At 36.1% G+C, this 16,377-nt stretch overlaps 1 protein-coding gene across 2 annotated transcripts in view; it reads left to right on the forward strand.

Annotated features, from left to right (window-relative positions):
- Nucleotides 1–4,185: 4,185 nt before the first annotated feature.
- The window catches only part of LOC126971401 (alpha-1,3-mannosyl-glycoprotein 2-beta-N-acetylglucosaminyltransferase), a 258,468-nt gene continuing 246,276 nt past the window's right edge, over nucleotides 4,186–16,377 (forward strand). For both annotated transcript variants that reach the window (XR_007730894.1, XM_050817713.1), the window contains exons 1-2: nucleotides 4,186–4,822; nucleotides 10,533–10,660. Coding sequence is in view for 1 of the 2 variants with exons in the window: in XM_050817713.1 (XP_050673670.1) it covers nucleotides 4,552–4,822; nucleotides 10,533–10,660 (399 nt within the window). In the remaining variant the exon portion in view is untranslated. The remainder of the gene's footprint in view (nucleotides 4,823–10,532; nucleotides 10,661–16,377) is intronic.

A 16,377-nucleotide genomic window follows, 5' to 3' on the forward strand; every position in this document is an offset into this window, starting at 1 on the left:
TTTTCAAAGTATAATAATTTATTGCTCAATTTGTAAATCTCTTCTTCCTGGCCTTTCTTTGTCCAAGCAAAAGTATTAACTATGTCATCGTAATCAATTTCTTGATATAGTTGAGCTTCAAAAGACAGTAATGTCAAAGCATTAAGTTTATCTTGGCCCATACTTGCGCGTAAATAAGATTTAACTATTTTCAAGGTGGAAAAAAATCTTTCTCCTGAAAAATTTTAGCGGGTATACATTTTTTTTTATTTATACTTATGATACAGATCACGATAATATATACGTATATAGACTTAGCGGCAATCGGTGCAATTTTTAATGTGGAAAAAAACCGTTCGAACGGCGTGTTGCGGGTCTAAATTGGTTGATTCTTTCTTGAGATATCGTACGACAAAAATTTTGTTTACACACACACGCCGGGACGTCATGCTGAAACTACTCAGAATAGCTTCCTAGGCTAGGACCTCAAACCATCAACAGATCCGATGAGAACAAGATTTTTGAAAACCGAGGTAAAAACTAAAACTTCCCCATTTTTGTTTTGAAATTCTTCGATTTACAAAGAAAAAGCGGAAAATTAAAAACCAATAAGTAATTTCAAATGCTTTATATACTTATATGTAAGAGTAATCTTATCAAAGATAAGTGAAAAAGTTATTTAGTAATTCGAAAAGAAGCTTATTAATTTAATTGTTTCTTTTTAATAACCTTATTCGATAATTAGACTATAATTGATTCCATCAAAATATTAATAATGCACCCTCAAATTGAAAAGTCAATAAAAAATGAATTATATTATAGACCGTAGAATTTTTTTAATAAATTCGAAAATAAAACAGAGCCAATTTTAAAATAAATTTTTGGTATATTTCTTCGGCTCTTAAATTTTAACGTTCTGAAAATTTTTCCGTCCCCCAAATCGTGCCGCCCTAGGCCCGGGCCTCACGGGCCTATGCGTTATTTCATCACTGTTGAGATGGATATAATATCAGGATAAATGTAAGGTTTACTATCTTTCACCGAGCTTAAAAAATATTAAGTTAATATTTTAATGTAAACAATAATTATATAACATATCTTACAAAAATCTGTAGCTTTACAAACCTCATATAAGTCACTTTAGGCATATATTATTCCACTTCCATCTCGTGAGCTTACTAATTTGTAGTACTCAAAGTAACTATTCACAGTTAACAAGTCTATGCAACTCGTGCAGTTTAAATGATGGCATAGAGATCTCACCACAAAACTAGCTATATATACAACTATATGCTATAAATATATTCACAAGCTCGGTTATGTAAATTATGTATATTTACTAGATGTAAACGAGACATTATGCCTCCATTTTCTTCTAAGTTATAAAATAACCGTCACTTTCTTTCTCATTTGCATCTAATGATGCAACGGACTAATGTCCGTGAAGATGGAGCAGTTGTCTTAATGTTATACAGTTAAGAAGAACATACTAACATTTTCTAGTGTTTCGGGTTCATTAGCGCAGAGTTTTCTGATTTCAACGATTTTAGTTCCATGTGGCACAACAGTTTCCGAAAGATGCCATTTAGTTGTTTGGCATTAGGCTTATCATTATAGCCACCACGCATACATATAGCCCCAAAAATAATGCAGCGGATATCATGGATTTCAAACATGATCCCAAATTCATTATCTGCACCCTCAAGAACTATCCATATTATTGAAATCATAATTTTGTGCGGCGGCCATCTTGTATTTAAGAAATTAACCCAAATTTGTTCTTCGCACCTCGAGAAACTCGGATACGATATCCGTATTGTTGAAATCATAGTTTTGGGTGGCGGCCATCTTAAAATTTCAAAAATGATCTCAAATTCGTTCTCTACACCCTCGAGAACCTCAGATTGGATATCCATATTGTTGAAATCATAATTTGGCGCGGCGGCCAAAATAGTAGTTTTATAAATAATTGCTGGCAACGGCACCTCTATCGTCTCGCTTTTTCGTTTCATCAAATTTCAAATCACAACTATTCTAAAGAAGTTTGGCTTCAAAAAACTTATGACGAGTTTATTTACCGATTTTATCACATTTTCAAGTACGGACTGGCATACTTAGTCCAGGGTCGATAATTTTTGAAACCAAAAAAAATTATAGTAGGATGAAACCCATTGGAAACAGACAAGAATATAACAAAAAAGAAAAAAAAATCTGATCGGGCGATCTGAGTTCGGGAAGTGGAAAAGGGGGGGTGTTTTAGGGTAAAAAACGGTTTATCTCGTTTTCGGGATAGTCCTATAAGTCCTATGGCAAAGTTGTAGGTAATAAAAAGATCTACAACTTTTGTTTTCACACTTTTTTCACACAACCTCAAAATTTATGTGAAAAATTCAAAATACCAATTTTTTGGTTTTTTATTTTTATCCTTTACACAAAAAAAATGTTTTCACGAAATATTGTATAGAGTTACCTTTTTATGTCCCAAATACACTGTAATTTATTTAAACTGAATTATTTATTCACCTTATTTTGACTCAAATATCGGAAAAGAACCCTTATTTTCAATCGATAATTCACCCGTCAAAATATTAGCTGTTTTCAAAAAGATTGTGTGATTTCTATTCATTGAAATCTTTACTGCCCAATGGTGTTAAAAAAAGTATATGACGAGGAAATAACCTCTGTATTGTTTTTAAAAGGTGTGACGTCATTACTGTTGACATCACAATTGCTATCTTGCTGAAGATCACTCATTGGTTCTTCCAAAGAAAACTACACGAGTAAGTATTTTATTACTTTCGTTTATTCAATAGGCAGCGTTACGACGTCCCAGAGAGGTCCGTACCGTACGACAGCCCGAGCACGACTGACTCGAGTGTCGACCGTGTGGCTGTATTTATAGGACCCGGCGCATGTGCTACTCCACGTGTTTTTGAGCAGATACGGCCATTCTGACAGGCGGTGCGCGCTCTACACCAGCCGTAGGTTGTCGAAGGTTCTCGTATAGTTGTCGAAGATTCTCGTAAAGTTCTCGAATATTCTCGTAGAGGATTGAGTGTTCTCGTAGATTTCTTATAGATGTTCTTATTCTTAGAGAAATGGGATATTCTCGTAGAGGATTGGTATTTTTTCGCAGAGTTCTCGGAGATTCTCGTAGAGGATTCGGAGGTTGTCATAGAGGTTTCGGAGGTTCTCGCAGAGTTCTCGGCGATTCTCGCAGAGTTCTCAGAGATTCTCGTAGAGGATTCGGAGGTTCTCGTAGAGGATTCGGAGGTTCTCGCAGAGTCCTCGCAGATTCTTGTAGGTTCTTGTTGACCTGCAAGTATAGAAAGTTTTTATGAGTAGTGCATCTGTTATCAACTTGAGTTCCTTTGTTGTAGTTACATAATCACAAATGCTATAATTATAACTGAGGATTCTCATAGGTTCTCGTAGAGTTCTCGATGAACTGCAAAAATATAAAGTTTTATGAGGCTTTTCTGACGTTCTCGAAGAGTTCTCGGAGGGTCTCGTAGTGTTCTCGGAGGGTCTCGTAGAGCTCTCGGAGGGTCTCGTAGAGTTCTCGTTGAACTGCAAAAATATAAAGTTTTATGAGGCTTTTCGGAGGTTCTCGTAGAGTTCTCGGAGGGGCTCGTAGTGTTCTCGGGGGTCTCGTGGAACTCCCGGAGGGTCTCGTAGAGTTCTCGGAGGGTCTCGTAGAGTTCTCGGAGGGTCTCGTAGAGTTCTCGTTGAACTGCAAAAATATAAAGTTTTATAAGGTTTTTCGGAGGTTCTCGAAGAGTTCTCGGAGGGTCTCGTAGAGTTCTCGGAGGGTCTCGTAGAGTTCTCGGAGGGTCTCGTAGAGTTCTGGGAGGGTCTCGTAGAGTTCTAAATGTTGAAATGAAATGGAAATTTTTAGTTTAAAATACCAATATTTACATACATTTGAGTAGGTAGTTAAAAAATCAGCCAAATTTATTATATGTTTACTTAAAGAGGGAATTATAAAATAAAAAAAAAACACATTCCGACTTGAGGACTAGCATCGTCATGAAATAAGTAAAAAAAAATTGACAGAAGAAGAAGTTGAAAATACTTTAGCGGACGATTAATTTTGTTTTTCATTCGATTATCTGACGACTAATTATTAATTTTATTCGTCCGTTTGGCGTACTAGCAACTGCCATAAAATTATGTCATAGGCTCCAAAAAAAAAGTCCTTATCAGCTGTGAGCTGTCTGTTGAGTGTTGACACTTGGCGGTTCAGCATTCACTGTTGAGTGTTGTTGCCACTCGACTGTAAGGGCGAATCGCGTATAAACAAATGGAATTGAAAATTTTGCAATAAATGTATTACACGCTACAAAATTTTGTCAAATTTGAATAAATTATTGTTTTGATATATCTTGCTTTTATAGAGGGGATTACAAAGCGACACCAAAATGTGAGGTTTTGAGACATTCCAGTTTCGAAATATTTTCAATATTTACAAAAGATGTTTGTACAGCTGTTTACAGTTATTACATTCCAAATTACAGTTGTAAACGAAGAGACACGATAATTTTATAAGATTGAACAGCGTATCGACACAAAATGCGTTTCAATTTACGTAAAATTATTGTATTTTGCACCGCAGTGTTAACTTTGTGGTTTGTGTTAATGTATTCGTCATTATTTGTTTCACCACAACCAAACCGTCAGAATAATGTATTAGAATTAGAGAAAAGAATAGAAGGAATCAGAAACCAACTAGATGATCAAGTGAAACAAAGTAATTCTCTTCTAAGTAAGGTACAGAAGCAATTAAAGAAAACTAAACATGACAAGACTGTTCAAAAGACCCAAGATGCTTACGATGATCAGAGTAAGTAATATTTAATAAGAATATTGTATATTTTACTAGCTGGTAACTGGTTCACTTTCCAATTATTTCAAGTTTGTTTATATAGGTGCTGACCCGGCAAACATTGTTTTAATTATATTAAGTAATTATTACTTCCCTATGTCCTCTCATTGAATGAATTTCATTTGTAATTATTTGTTTTACAAATATATTTCATAGTCAAAAATATATAAGTTTCGGATAAGTAATCAGCTACATATCACACATACCTTCTCCAAAACACACTGCATCTTATGGTACAAGTCATATTCCGATCCTTTTATTAGATTTCACAGTATAACTGAAGAAAATAACTGGCCATATATTTATTAGTATAATATAGATTGTTGACATAGACTCTGATGTCACAGAAGCCCCCCAAAAGTTTATTTTTTAATTTAATAATAATAAAATGTTTTTATCACAAATTTAATGTTTGATAACTTTTAGGATGTCAAAAATCAAATGTAGTATTTTTAATAATCATGCATCATCATGCACCCTATTATGTATATGTATAGGTTTTGGGTAATATATATATATATATATATATATATATGTGTCTAGATAGAGCCTCTTGCTGTTAGGAAACACATGAATGTAAACACTAAAGTAGTAAACCTGGCTTACATGAATAAAGCCAGGCTTACTACTTATGTGTCCATGACAAGCTACATCTTACACTCGCGACATGTATGTCAGATGTTCAGATCTGGTTAACTACAGGCCTATTATTATTTCCTCTTTGCTAAATAATAGAAGGCACTGTGGCCAGCTTTTAGTGGGTCACCAGTTGATCATTGACCGACAGTATGGCTTTCACCATGGTCGGTCGGCTGGTGATCATCTGGTATACCTCACACATAGATGGGCGGCGGCTATTGAAAGCAATGGAGAAGGCCTGGACATAGCTAAGGCCTTTGATCGTGTATGGCACATGGCGTGTCTCGTAAAACTGCCATCATTTGGGATTCCCGAGAATTATTCAAGTGGGCTACAAGCTTCCTCACTGGTCGCAGCATACAATTTGTTGTCGATGGTTATTGCCGGAACCAGAAGCCTGTGTGCTATCTCCTACACTGTTGCTGTGTTGGGAAGGCCTCTCTTGGGAAGGTCGCAGAATAGGCTAAAATGAACCTTGTCTTTATTGCGCGTTTACCACTCAAAACCCCCATTTGTATCACCTCTGGTCTGGCACTCCAGTATCTGTGAACGCTGGACCACTTGGCGTTGCGTAGAGACGTCGCTTCATTGACACGGGGAGTTTTCCGAAGAGCTGTTTGATCTGATACCTGCCGCCGAATTCCACACTCTCACTACACGCCACAAATTACGAAATCATCCACACCACCTGGATATATGTCATTCACCCACAGTGTGGTTTACATACAACAACAAACTGTTTAATGAAGCTCCTTGTGCGGTGTTTCCATGATGATAAGGCATACCGCCAAAAAAAGTAGGAACGCCTTTCTAAAAGGCCGGCAACGCTCTTGTGAACTGGTGTTGCAAGAGAAAGTGCGGTGATCACTTACCATCAGGTGTCCCGTACGGTCGTTTGTCCTCCGCTTGCATAAATAAATATTCAGTGTCTGTTACATATTACTTCTATATTATACTACTATGTATTAGGTACGGCACGCTCGACGTCAATCCTTCACCCATTCTGCACCGCGTGCCATTACAATTCCTTATCTGAAGTTTTATGATTATGATAATATACAAATCAACTAGTTACGGTCACCAAAACGCCTCGCCCGTAAGCTTCCCACTCGGTTACAACCCTCTGTTCACATGCTTGTATTCCGTTGACCGCGCACTGCCAATTGCAATGTTACGGTCGAGGTGAGTTGCGAGTGATTCACGCGTGGCGACGCTTCTGCGTACACCGTGGCCCCACCCCATTCACTCTTCATTCCCAGCCTTTCGAACGTGACGACCGTTTTCCTTGTTTGTTTCTTTCATTTAATCTTCAAGTTTATCTCTTAACGAGGTAGGGCAAATTGCTCACAGATTTAACAGCTTGTGGAATACGCTCAACGCGCTGTCCGCTCGCCACCTCTTGCGGACAGTGTTGAATAATTTATGACATGACTAGGTTTATTTTTCCCAACTTTCCATAAGTATTTATTAGATAGAACTATAGTCGTGTAAGTGTATCTAAATAACAAAACAAATTGCATATAAATTAAATATTTATCGCACCAAGTGACATCATACAAGTGTAATTTCCGTTTGTAGTTACTTTTACGACATAATATAGGTTTAAAGATCAATTATTCTCATTGAAAAAATAAACTTTCACTTACATGAGAACAATATTTGTAAATAATACTCTATGAATCGTCCGTTTCATAAACATACGTATAAATCTAACTATAAAGGTATGCACTAGATAAAATTAAAAGTGCCTGCATCTTTGATATCCGAAGATAGTCCATTGTACAGTTTAGCACATCCATAGATACCTAATTGTTTTCAGTCCATAATCATTGGTCCTTAGTAGACAGTCGAAAGCGATTCCTACACTATTGCCCAAACTTAATCCGAATAATGGTGAGCACCCCAACGGGTCACACATCACTAAACAATCACAATCGGCGTAACGGACAATCCTAAGTAGATGTTTTTTTAATGAAAATACGTGACGAAACGAGGAGGACGTTCATCTGATGGTAATCGATACGATCTGCCCATTACAATGCAGTGTCGCTCAGGATTGTTGAAAAACCTAAAAATTCTGAACGGCACTACAATTGCGCTCGTCACCTTCAGACATAAGATGTTAAGTCTCATTTGCTCAGTAATTTCACTAGCTATGGCGCCCTTCAGACCGAAACACAATAATGTATACACATTATTGTTTCACGGCAGAAATAGGCGCCGTTCGCTGATGGGTACCACACCCATAATCTAGCCGGCAAACCTGTGCAAAGGAGCCACCCTCTAGTAAATGGTGGCTGTCTGGCGGAGGTTGAAACAATCACTCGTGTAATCCTGGATTGTGCACAGGCCAACCAACGGGTAAAAACCTTAGTAAATACAATGTCCCCCCAAGAAGTCTACGAACACCCCAGAAATGTTCTGAACTTCTCGAAGGAACTGGGCTGGTTGGAATGACTTGAACACTGCATGTTATATTAGCTTTGCATTTTTTAGAGGCCGCAATTTTAATTTTAGGACATGTGTGGGGAGTCAATAGAAGCTTAACACCAAGTTTGTGAGGTTGCCGCCCTTGTCCCCCGGCCGCCATCTTGGAAAAAAGGGTTCAAACACCGTTATCGCGATATCTCAGGAACAATACGTCGTACAAAAAATCCGTATGCACATATTTTGTAGCAAATCCCTTTGCCTAAATATGTACATAACTTTTTGCCCTTAATTTAAAATTAAAGAAGTTATAAGCAAAAAACTGAGAAAATTTCTATAAAATTTTCTTTTTTGCTCTATAACTTTTTTTTTAACATTTTACAAAAAAAATACTTCAGACCAATCTTGTAGATAGTCTTTTGACGAAAATTGCGTCCTCTAAAAAATGCACTATTCGGTCCATAAATTGTAACATTTCAATAAACTATATGTAAGCCTAGCTGACCCGACAGACGTTGTTCTGTTCATAATAAAAAAAAACTCTTGCGGGTGGAATTTCGTAAAATCCGTTCTTAGCTGACCTCTAGATACTCGGCGAAAAGAATACTCCTACCAAATTTCAAGTCTTTAGCTCTAAAGGTTCCAGAGATATCGTGATGAGTGACTATATACGTGGAAATCTCTTATCTATATATATATATATATATATATATATATATATATATATATATAGATAACAAGTCCATCATACATTATTTTGTTATATCTCAAAGGCCTTAGACGGCTTATTTTTTCCGACACCTCGAACAAATATCGTTAATTTATACAAACATGAAATACAAAAATATAACAAATTATATAGTAGTTTTTGAATTTATCAAAAACAGACAGACAGAGAGACGCGGCGGAGGACTTTGATTTATAATAATGTGTAGTGATTTAGTTTCTATATAAAATTTCTCTGTAGGTTTTATAAACGGATAATGTAAAAGTGTTTGAGTTAATTCAAAGTAAGTAACTTTAATTTTACAAGTATTCTGGCCTCACACTAGGATTTTCTGTGTCGTTAGGTCCAGTCTCTTCCCCGATATTAGTACAGAATAAAAATAAAAGAAATTCGCGTGTGTGTCTGTATATGTGTTTGTGTGTGTGTGCTAAGTTTATAATTCAAAGTAATTTCATCTTGTTTGACCTTAAATTTTGCAGCGCCGCCCCATTATATTCAATATAATATTGAACAAACAATAAATTTAAATATAATAATAAAATAAAAAATATCGATAACCGGATATGTCTGAAAAATTAAACTATTAGAACTTCCGGTATGTCTATCTGATAGAGATAGACATACGCTGCGGAGGACTTTGTTTGAAATAATAAGTAGTGATAATAATAAACATAAAGCTAATAAAGCATATTATATATTTATTTAAGAAAGTAAAATATAATTTTATATAGTGTTAACCCCAGGAGCAAACATAGATTAAATGTGCCTATTATTCGGGTAGGTCGAGTTAGTAAGTTTTATCTAGGGGCGAAGCTTTTACAATCGTGTAAAAAAAAGGACGCTGTTTGTTATTTTTAAGTGATACCCTCACTTCTGGGATCAAATTTATACCTATACTTTACCCCACAAATGAATAATCATTTAATAAATAGTAGTAAAAAAAAACAAAAAAACACGCTTTTTATAGAAAAGCTAAAAAATAGAAAATATTTCCCACCTTTTAGTTTGGTTTTTATAAAAAAACATGTTTATTTAGTTTTTTAAACTATTATTTGTATTGTTGCATTAAAAATTCTTTTTGGTATTCGAAAATTTCCTAATTAAGATAAATCGGTTAAAGATAATGGTTGAACTTCAAAATTCCATTTCCTGCCTTATAGACGATAGATCAATATTATATAAATAAACAAAAATCTTATTTTGCAAATTGAAAATGGAATAATTTTATCAAATAATGGTATTGTCATCGGCCATCGATAAATCTACGAAGTTTAAACGAAATCTTGTAGTTTAAAGTGGGTCAAAATCTCGCCCAAATGAGTCGGTTACAAACAAACATACATACGGATGAAGCTAATAAAAAGTATGTAATAATAACAACAAGTATCGTATAGACTCGCAATTTGCTGATTTTGACAAATTTCACGCCAACGCTTGGAGAAAAATAAAATAAATAAAATTAGGTGTTATTTTGCGGGAATCCGCATCACGTTGACGTCTGGCATTCCACAACCGCGCGTATTTTAAGAAATTTCTTGCCTTTTGTGGAATTAATTTCCTGTTGCTGGTTTTACCGAACTGATTCGTCTAAGGGACCTTCAAGAAAAGAGCATACTCCACCTCAAAGGCCGGTAACACATCTCTTGCCGCCTGTCGTTGCGGATGTTCATGCGCGGTTGCCTCGCCACTCCCCAATACGTGAGACTCTTGCCTATTTGCCTTCCCTTATGTAAAAATATATCTATTGCTATTTGAAATGTTATAGATTCTTTCGCTAGTTTGAAACGAGGCATCCGTCGGCGTTTTTGTTATTCGGCGAATTAATTCTGAAGATTTATAACATAAATCATAAATAATGAAGAATTTTTGTTTCAGATTCAGTGAGTCGTCCCATACTGCCAGTTTTAGTGATAGCCTGCGATAGGATAACTATTAAGAGATGTTTAGACAATTTAGTTAAGTTTAGACCGGATAAGGAAACATTTCCTATTATTATAAGTCAAGTAAGTATATTATGTTGTGTATACTAATCTGAACTAAGATTTATTAGTCTAGATGCATTTAAATTTATACAAAATCACTTGGACACGTTTTCGCCCCTACACTTGGCGTTTTGGAGTACTGTTGGCATTTTTTTTTATTAAAAATATAAATGTAGACATAATTCTGAAGAAATTTTATCAAATTAATGCTCGACAACACGAACCTAGTGCGAAGACTCAAAAGAACTAAAACTTTTGAGTGATTATAGTGAAAAGCTACACTGGCCTGCAAAAGTAAGTATCACACTTTTCAAATTAATTTTTTTTCTTAACTATAGAAGGTAGAGATTTAAGATTAAAAACATTTTGTTGCAAATTTTATAGGCTTTAATTCTTCTAAAATTATACATTAGTAACATTTTTAACTTAAAAAAGATAAAACTATGAAAATAGACATTTTTAGTTTAGTGTAAAAAAAATCAGCTAAAATGTATTACATGTTATTTAATTTTTTATAACTCCTCGAGCTCTGATTACAGCTTCGAGCCGGTTTGGCATACTGAACACTAGGTTTCGGAGCCGATGTTGGGGAATATTCTCCCATTCTTCTACCAGGGCCTGCTTTAGTGCCCTGAGGGTAGTAGGTGGTGGTCTGCGATTTCTGACTAGCCTCCCAAGCTCATCCCAGGCGTGTTCAATCGGGTTGAGATCAGGACTTCTAGATGGCCAAGCCATCACGTTGACACCGACCTCCTGAATATACTCTTGTACGATATGAGCCGTGTGTGGCCGGGCATTATCATGCATCAGCATCGATCCATCACCCATATTTGCTAAATACGGCTTTGCATACTCATTGAGAATCTCTTGAGCATATCTTTGCCCAGTGAGGGTGCCATTTTCTATGGCTACTAGCTCTGTGCGACCTTCTGAAGATATGCCAGCCCATACATGTACACTGCATCCACCGTATTGGACTCTTCTGAGATGCAGGCTTGAAGGTATCGCTCACCAGGTCGCCTGTAAACACTTCGCCGTCCATCAGAAGTGTAAAGGGAGAATCGAGACTCATCTGCAAACAAAATTCTTGACCATTCTTCTTCATCCCACTGCACGTGTTCACGGGCGTATCGCAGTCTCGCTACTCGATGCTGTCTCTCGAGTTTTGGGCCACTCACTGGTCTTTCGGGGTTTCAAATCTGCTTCAGCAAGTCTTCTTCTCACTGTACTGTCACTAATGTAGTCCCTCCGGGTCTGAAGTAGCTGTTGCTGGACTTCACTGCATTTTGGTGGCGATTTCTTAACACAGTGGAAATAATATAACGATCTTCTCGGGCACTGGTACACCTGGGTCTGCCATTACAAGGTCTCCTCAGATGGTGTCCAGTCTCTTCGTACCTTCGCTTTACCTTCTGGACCGTTCGTACCGTCACACCCACCATTCTTGCAGTGCGACGCATACTGATACCTAGTTCCAGAAAAGCCATGATCCTAGCACATTCTTCAACTGAAAGAGGCATGATAAATAAATGTTATGTGCTTTTTAGCATAAATTTTTAAAACAAGACGTTAACCTACGTAAAAGAAAACAGCATGATATCGGATGTCACTGTGAAACTACCATGTTAAAATACCAAAAAGATCTAATGGACTCCATCTCTGATATCATAAAGTCGTCAGTCGAATCCGTTATATCAAAAAAAATGGAACGATTCTCATCTGACTTCGTGTTACTTAAAACGGAAGTGACAGATTCACTTAAAGATATTAAGACTAGATTAAATGAGATCGAGTCAGGAGCCTGCTTTGCCAGCGGCAAATCGTCAGGACAAACTGGACTCTCGAGTTTCCATCCTAGAAAAACAGTCTGAGCTTATTAGCCAACAGGAATAACTATTTTGAAAACTGAGTGCGCTCGTCTCAGCGCGCAAATACAGAATAAAGAGCAGTGGGACAGACTATTAAATCTAGAAATAATCGGAGTTCCAGAACACAATAACGAACAGCTCAATAGCTTAATTATCCAGTTAGCCAAGTCTATCGACGTCACCCTAACCACACAGGATATAGAATTTGAAATCGCATACAACTGAAGCAATCGAGGCCCGGTGTACCGCGCACTATTATCGTCAAGTTCAAAAACCGTGCTATTAAGGACAACATTTTAGCGGGCATACGGCGCTGTCGCGGTATTACTCGTAAACACATGGGACTACAGGGCGACCAGCGTGTATTTGTCAATGAACACCTCACGCTTGAAAATAAAAGTCTGTTTTATAAGTGTCGAGAGCTTACAAAATCAAAATCATACAAGTATATATGGATTCGAAATTGCCAAATTTTTGTGCGAAGGGACGACAAATCTCCGAAAATACCTATAAACAAAGAGGTAGATCTCTCAAAAATAAAGTGATTTGTTGTCAATCACTTTCAGTACCGATCTGCATATTACTTTTGCGATAATTACAGTTAACTATTGTATACATGCATTACACACCAATGCAATCACCCAGTCATATTATCATGTATATATATATTCACACTATTTTTACTCGTATATTAACAATACATATTATAATAATCACCAAGTAACAAGGAACTCAAACACAACAAAATTTATTTATCACTATACTGCTACCACAATTATTATACTTTATACAAAATATTACATAATACAGGGTGGCGCAATAGAACGTGCATATTGCATCATCTTTTTTCGCGGGGTAGAAAGTGCGCGGGCGGGGGGAGTCTGCATCGTTGGGTAGACGGGCTCATGGAGTTTTAGTCACTATGAGTCACTTCGACGGGAAGCGTCGCGCATTTTACGAGAACTCGCGTTCATACATCGTTACTAGGCATTTATATTGTTCTGAATATGGACTACGGCAAATAAGTGAAGCTCCGAGTGCTAATTTAATTAAAATATGGGTACAGCGTTTTGAAGAGACTGGTTCAACGTTTAAACCACAAGCAAAAGGTCGTCCAAGAACATCTAGGACCGACGACAATATTGAGAGAGTTATGCAGTCTGTAGGAGATCCACAAATGTCTACTCGCAAGAGATCGTCTGTCTTACACTTATCGAGACGAAGTTTGCAACGAATTTTAAACTTGGATCTTAAACTGCATCCTTACAAGCTGCAGTTAACACAAGAATTGAAAGAGTCTGACTTCGGAGCAAGGCTCGCATTTGCTAATGAAATGCTTAATCGATTTTCCAATTTTGACAATATCCTTTTCTCAGATGAGGCCCACTTCCATATCAATGGGTTCGTAAACCTTCAAAATTGTCGTTACTGGAACAGTGAGAATCCCAAACTCAAGCACCAGAAACCACTGCATAGTCCTAAAGTGACAGTATTAGCAGCAATCTCTGGTAGAGGAATAATTGGACCGTTTTTCTTTGAAAATGCGCGGGGGCAAAACGTCACTGTTAATACCGAACGCTATGTTGCGATGTTGGAAGGTTTTTTGGCTCCAGAGCTTGAAAATTCAAGAATATTGAATTCTAGGACTTGGTTTCAACAAGACGGAGCTACCTGTCACACATCAAATGACTCCATGGCGGTTGTGAAACAGATGTTCCCTGGCAGACTGATTTCGAAAAGAGGTGATATCCCATGGCCCCCACGTAGTCCAGACGTGACGCCTCCTGACTTTTTTTTTGTGGGGATACCTCAAGAACAAAGTCTACAGCAATAATCCGAAAAACATCGATCAGCTCAGGGAGAATATCCGTGGTGAAATGGTAGCAATTACACCAGCATTACTGAAGAAAGTTTTCAATAACTTCCGTTTTGTATTTATTTTTTAATCAATATTTTAAATATGCACGTTCTATTGCGCCATCCTGTACAATATTTAACATTATTATGCTTTTACTGTCGATTATGTCTGATAGATAATGTAATGATCATGCTAAAGCTATATAGCACTCTGTTCATACGATATAATAACGCATTATGTTTTTGTTTTATTATTACACTTTTTTTTGATTTATTATTACACTTACTTACTATAAATTTTGATAGCTGTATTAATTTAATGGTGTCTAACACTAGTAATTTTTATTTGTATTTATCGTTGCATCTTTTTTACACAATTTGTAATTTTGAACTAAATAATGACTCATAAATCGTTAGTTATTTTTTACCAAAATATTAGGGGCCTACGTACAAAGACTTTAGAATTTTACAGGGAATTAAATAAACATAATTTTGACTTAGTGTTAATCACAGAGACTTGGTTACACGACGGGATTTTAGATAGTGAATTCTGCGATCCTAGATATGACGTGTTTCGAATAGACAGAGATTTAGCTCTTACGAATACATCCAGAGGGGGTGGAGTTATGATACTTGTACGCAGTGAGCTAGGGGCATTTCTTTTGACTAACAACCATGTAGTGCAACCAACCGAAATGATATGGGTTACTATTCCGGCTAGTTCATTCAATACTTCAGTTGGTGCGAACTTACATGTCGCAGTAATATATGCGCCACCTAATAATAACTTACCTCATACTTTAGAAAATGTTACTTCCAGTATCACATATGTCACGAATTCACATAAAAATGATAATTTTTTGATTGTAGGTGATTTCAACTTGCCGTATATTAATTGGGATAACTGTCTAGGGCAAATTTTTACTAAGAAGGGTTCTGTAGAAATTCAAAATGCAGGGCAATTATTACTAGATGAATTTAATTTATTAGGTTTAGAACAAGGAAACTTTATTAAAAATTCATATAATAATAATTTAGATCTTGTATTTAGTAACTTTTCTGCCTCCACCACTCGTTCGTTGATCTCATTAGTCAGTGAGGATTCAGCGCATCCATGTCTAATAATTGATGCTTCAAATATATCACTTAATTTCATGGAAGAAAATTCAATAGAGAAGTATAATTTTAAAAAATGTAGTTATGATAAAATTATAGATTACCTAAACAATCTTAATTGGCATAATATTTTTGAATCATGTGACACGGTAGATTGCGCATTAAAATGTTTTTATGATGAAATTTATACATGCATCAGCCTGATGGTACCTAAATATAAAATAAATAAGAACAATCACTATCCCATTTGGTACAATAATACACTCAATAAATTATCAGAGAAAAATCTAAAATGCATGCTAAATGGAAAAGATTTAACAATCCACTAGACTATATTGAGTTTTCTTTACTTCTCTAGCTTCAGCTAGATCGAAAAATTTAGAATGTGAACTTTATAACAAATTTATAACTAAAATTCAAAAAGATATTAAAACTTGTCCTAAAAACATGTGGCGTTACGTGAAACTCATGAGACGAAAATCTAATTACCCGAAGACATTATCATTGAACACCCAAGTCTTTAACAACGGCCCGGATATATGTAATGGTTTTAAAAGTGTTTTTGTCGAATCCGCCTCAAACTATAACCTTGACAGTCTTCAATTACCCAAATGTAATGACGCATATGCAATTGGTAAGGCTGGCGTCTGTAAAAATAAATTATTACGATTACTCAAAACGATTAATATTAATAAATCCAGCGGACCCGATAATATTCCTCCTACCTTTATTCATAATTGTGCCAGAGTGTTAGTTAAACCTCTCAAATATATTTATGACAGATCTTTATCAGAGGGCATATTTCCATCTTAATGGAAAGAGGCTAATGTCATACCTATTCATAAAAAAAATTCGAAATCCAAAATTGATAATTATAGACCTATCTCAATGCTTAAT

Source organism: Leptidea sinapis, chromosome 23, assembly GCF_905404315.1.
Source record: "Leptidea sinapis chromosome 23, ilLepSina1.1, whole genome shotgun sequence".
Taxonomy (NCBI): domain Eukaryota; kingdom Metazoa; phylum Arthropoda; class Insecta; order Lepidoptera; family Pieridae; genus Leptidea; species Leptidea sinapis.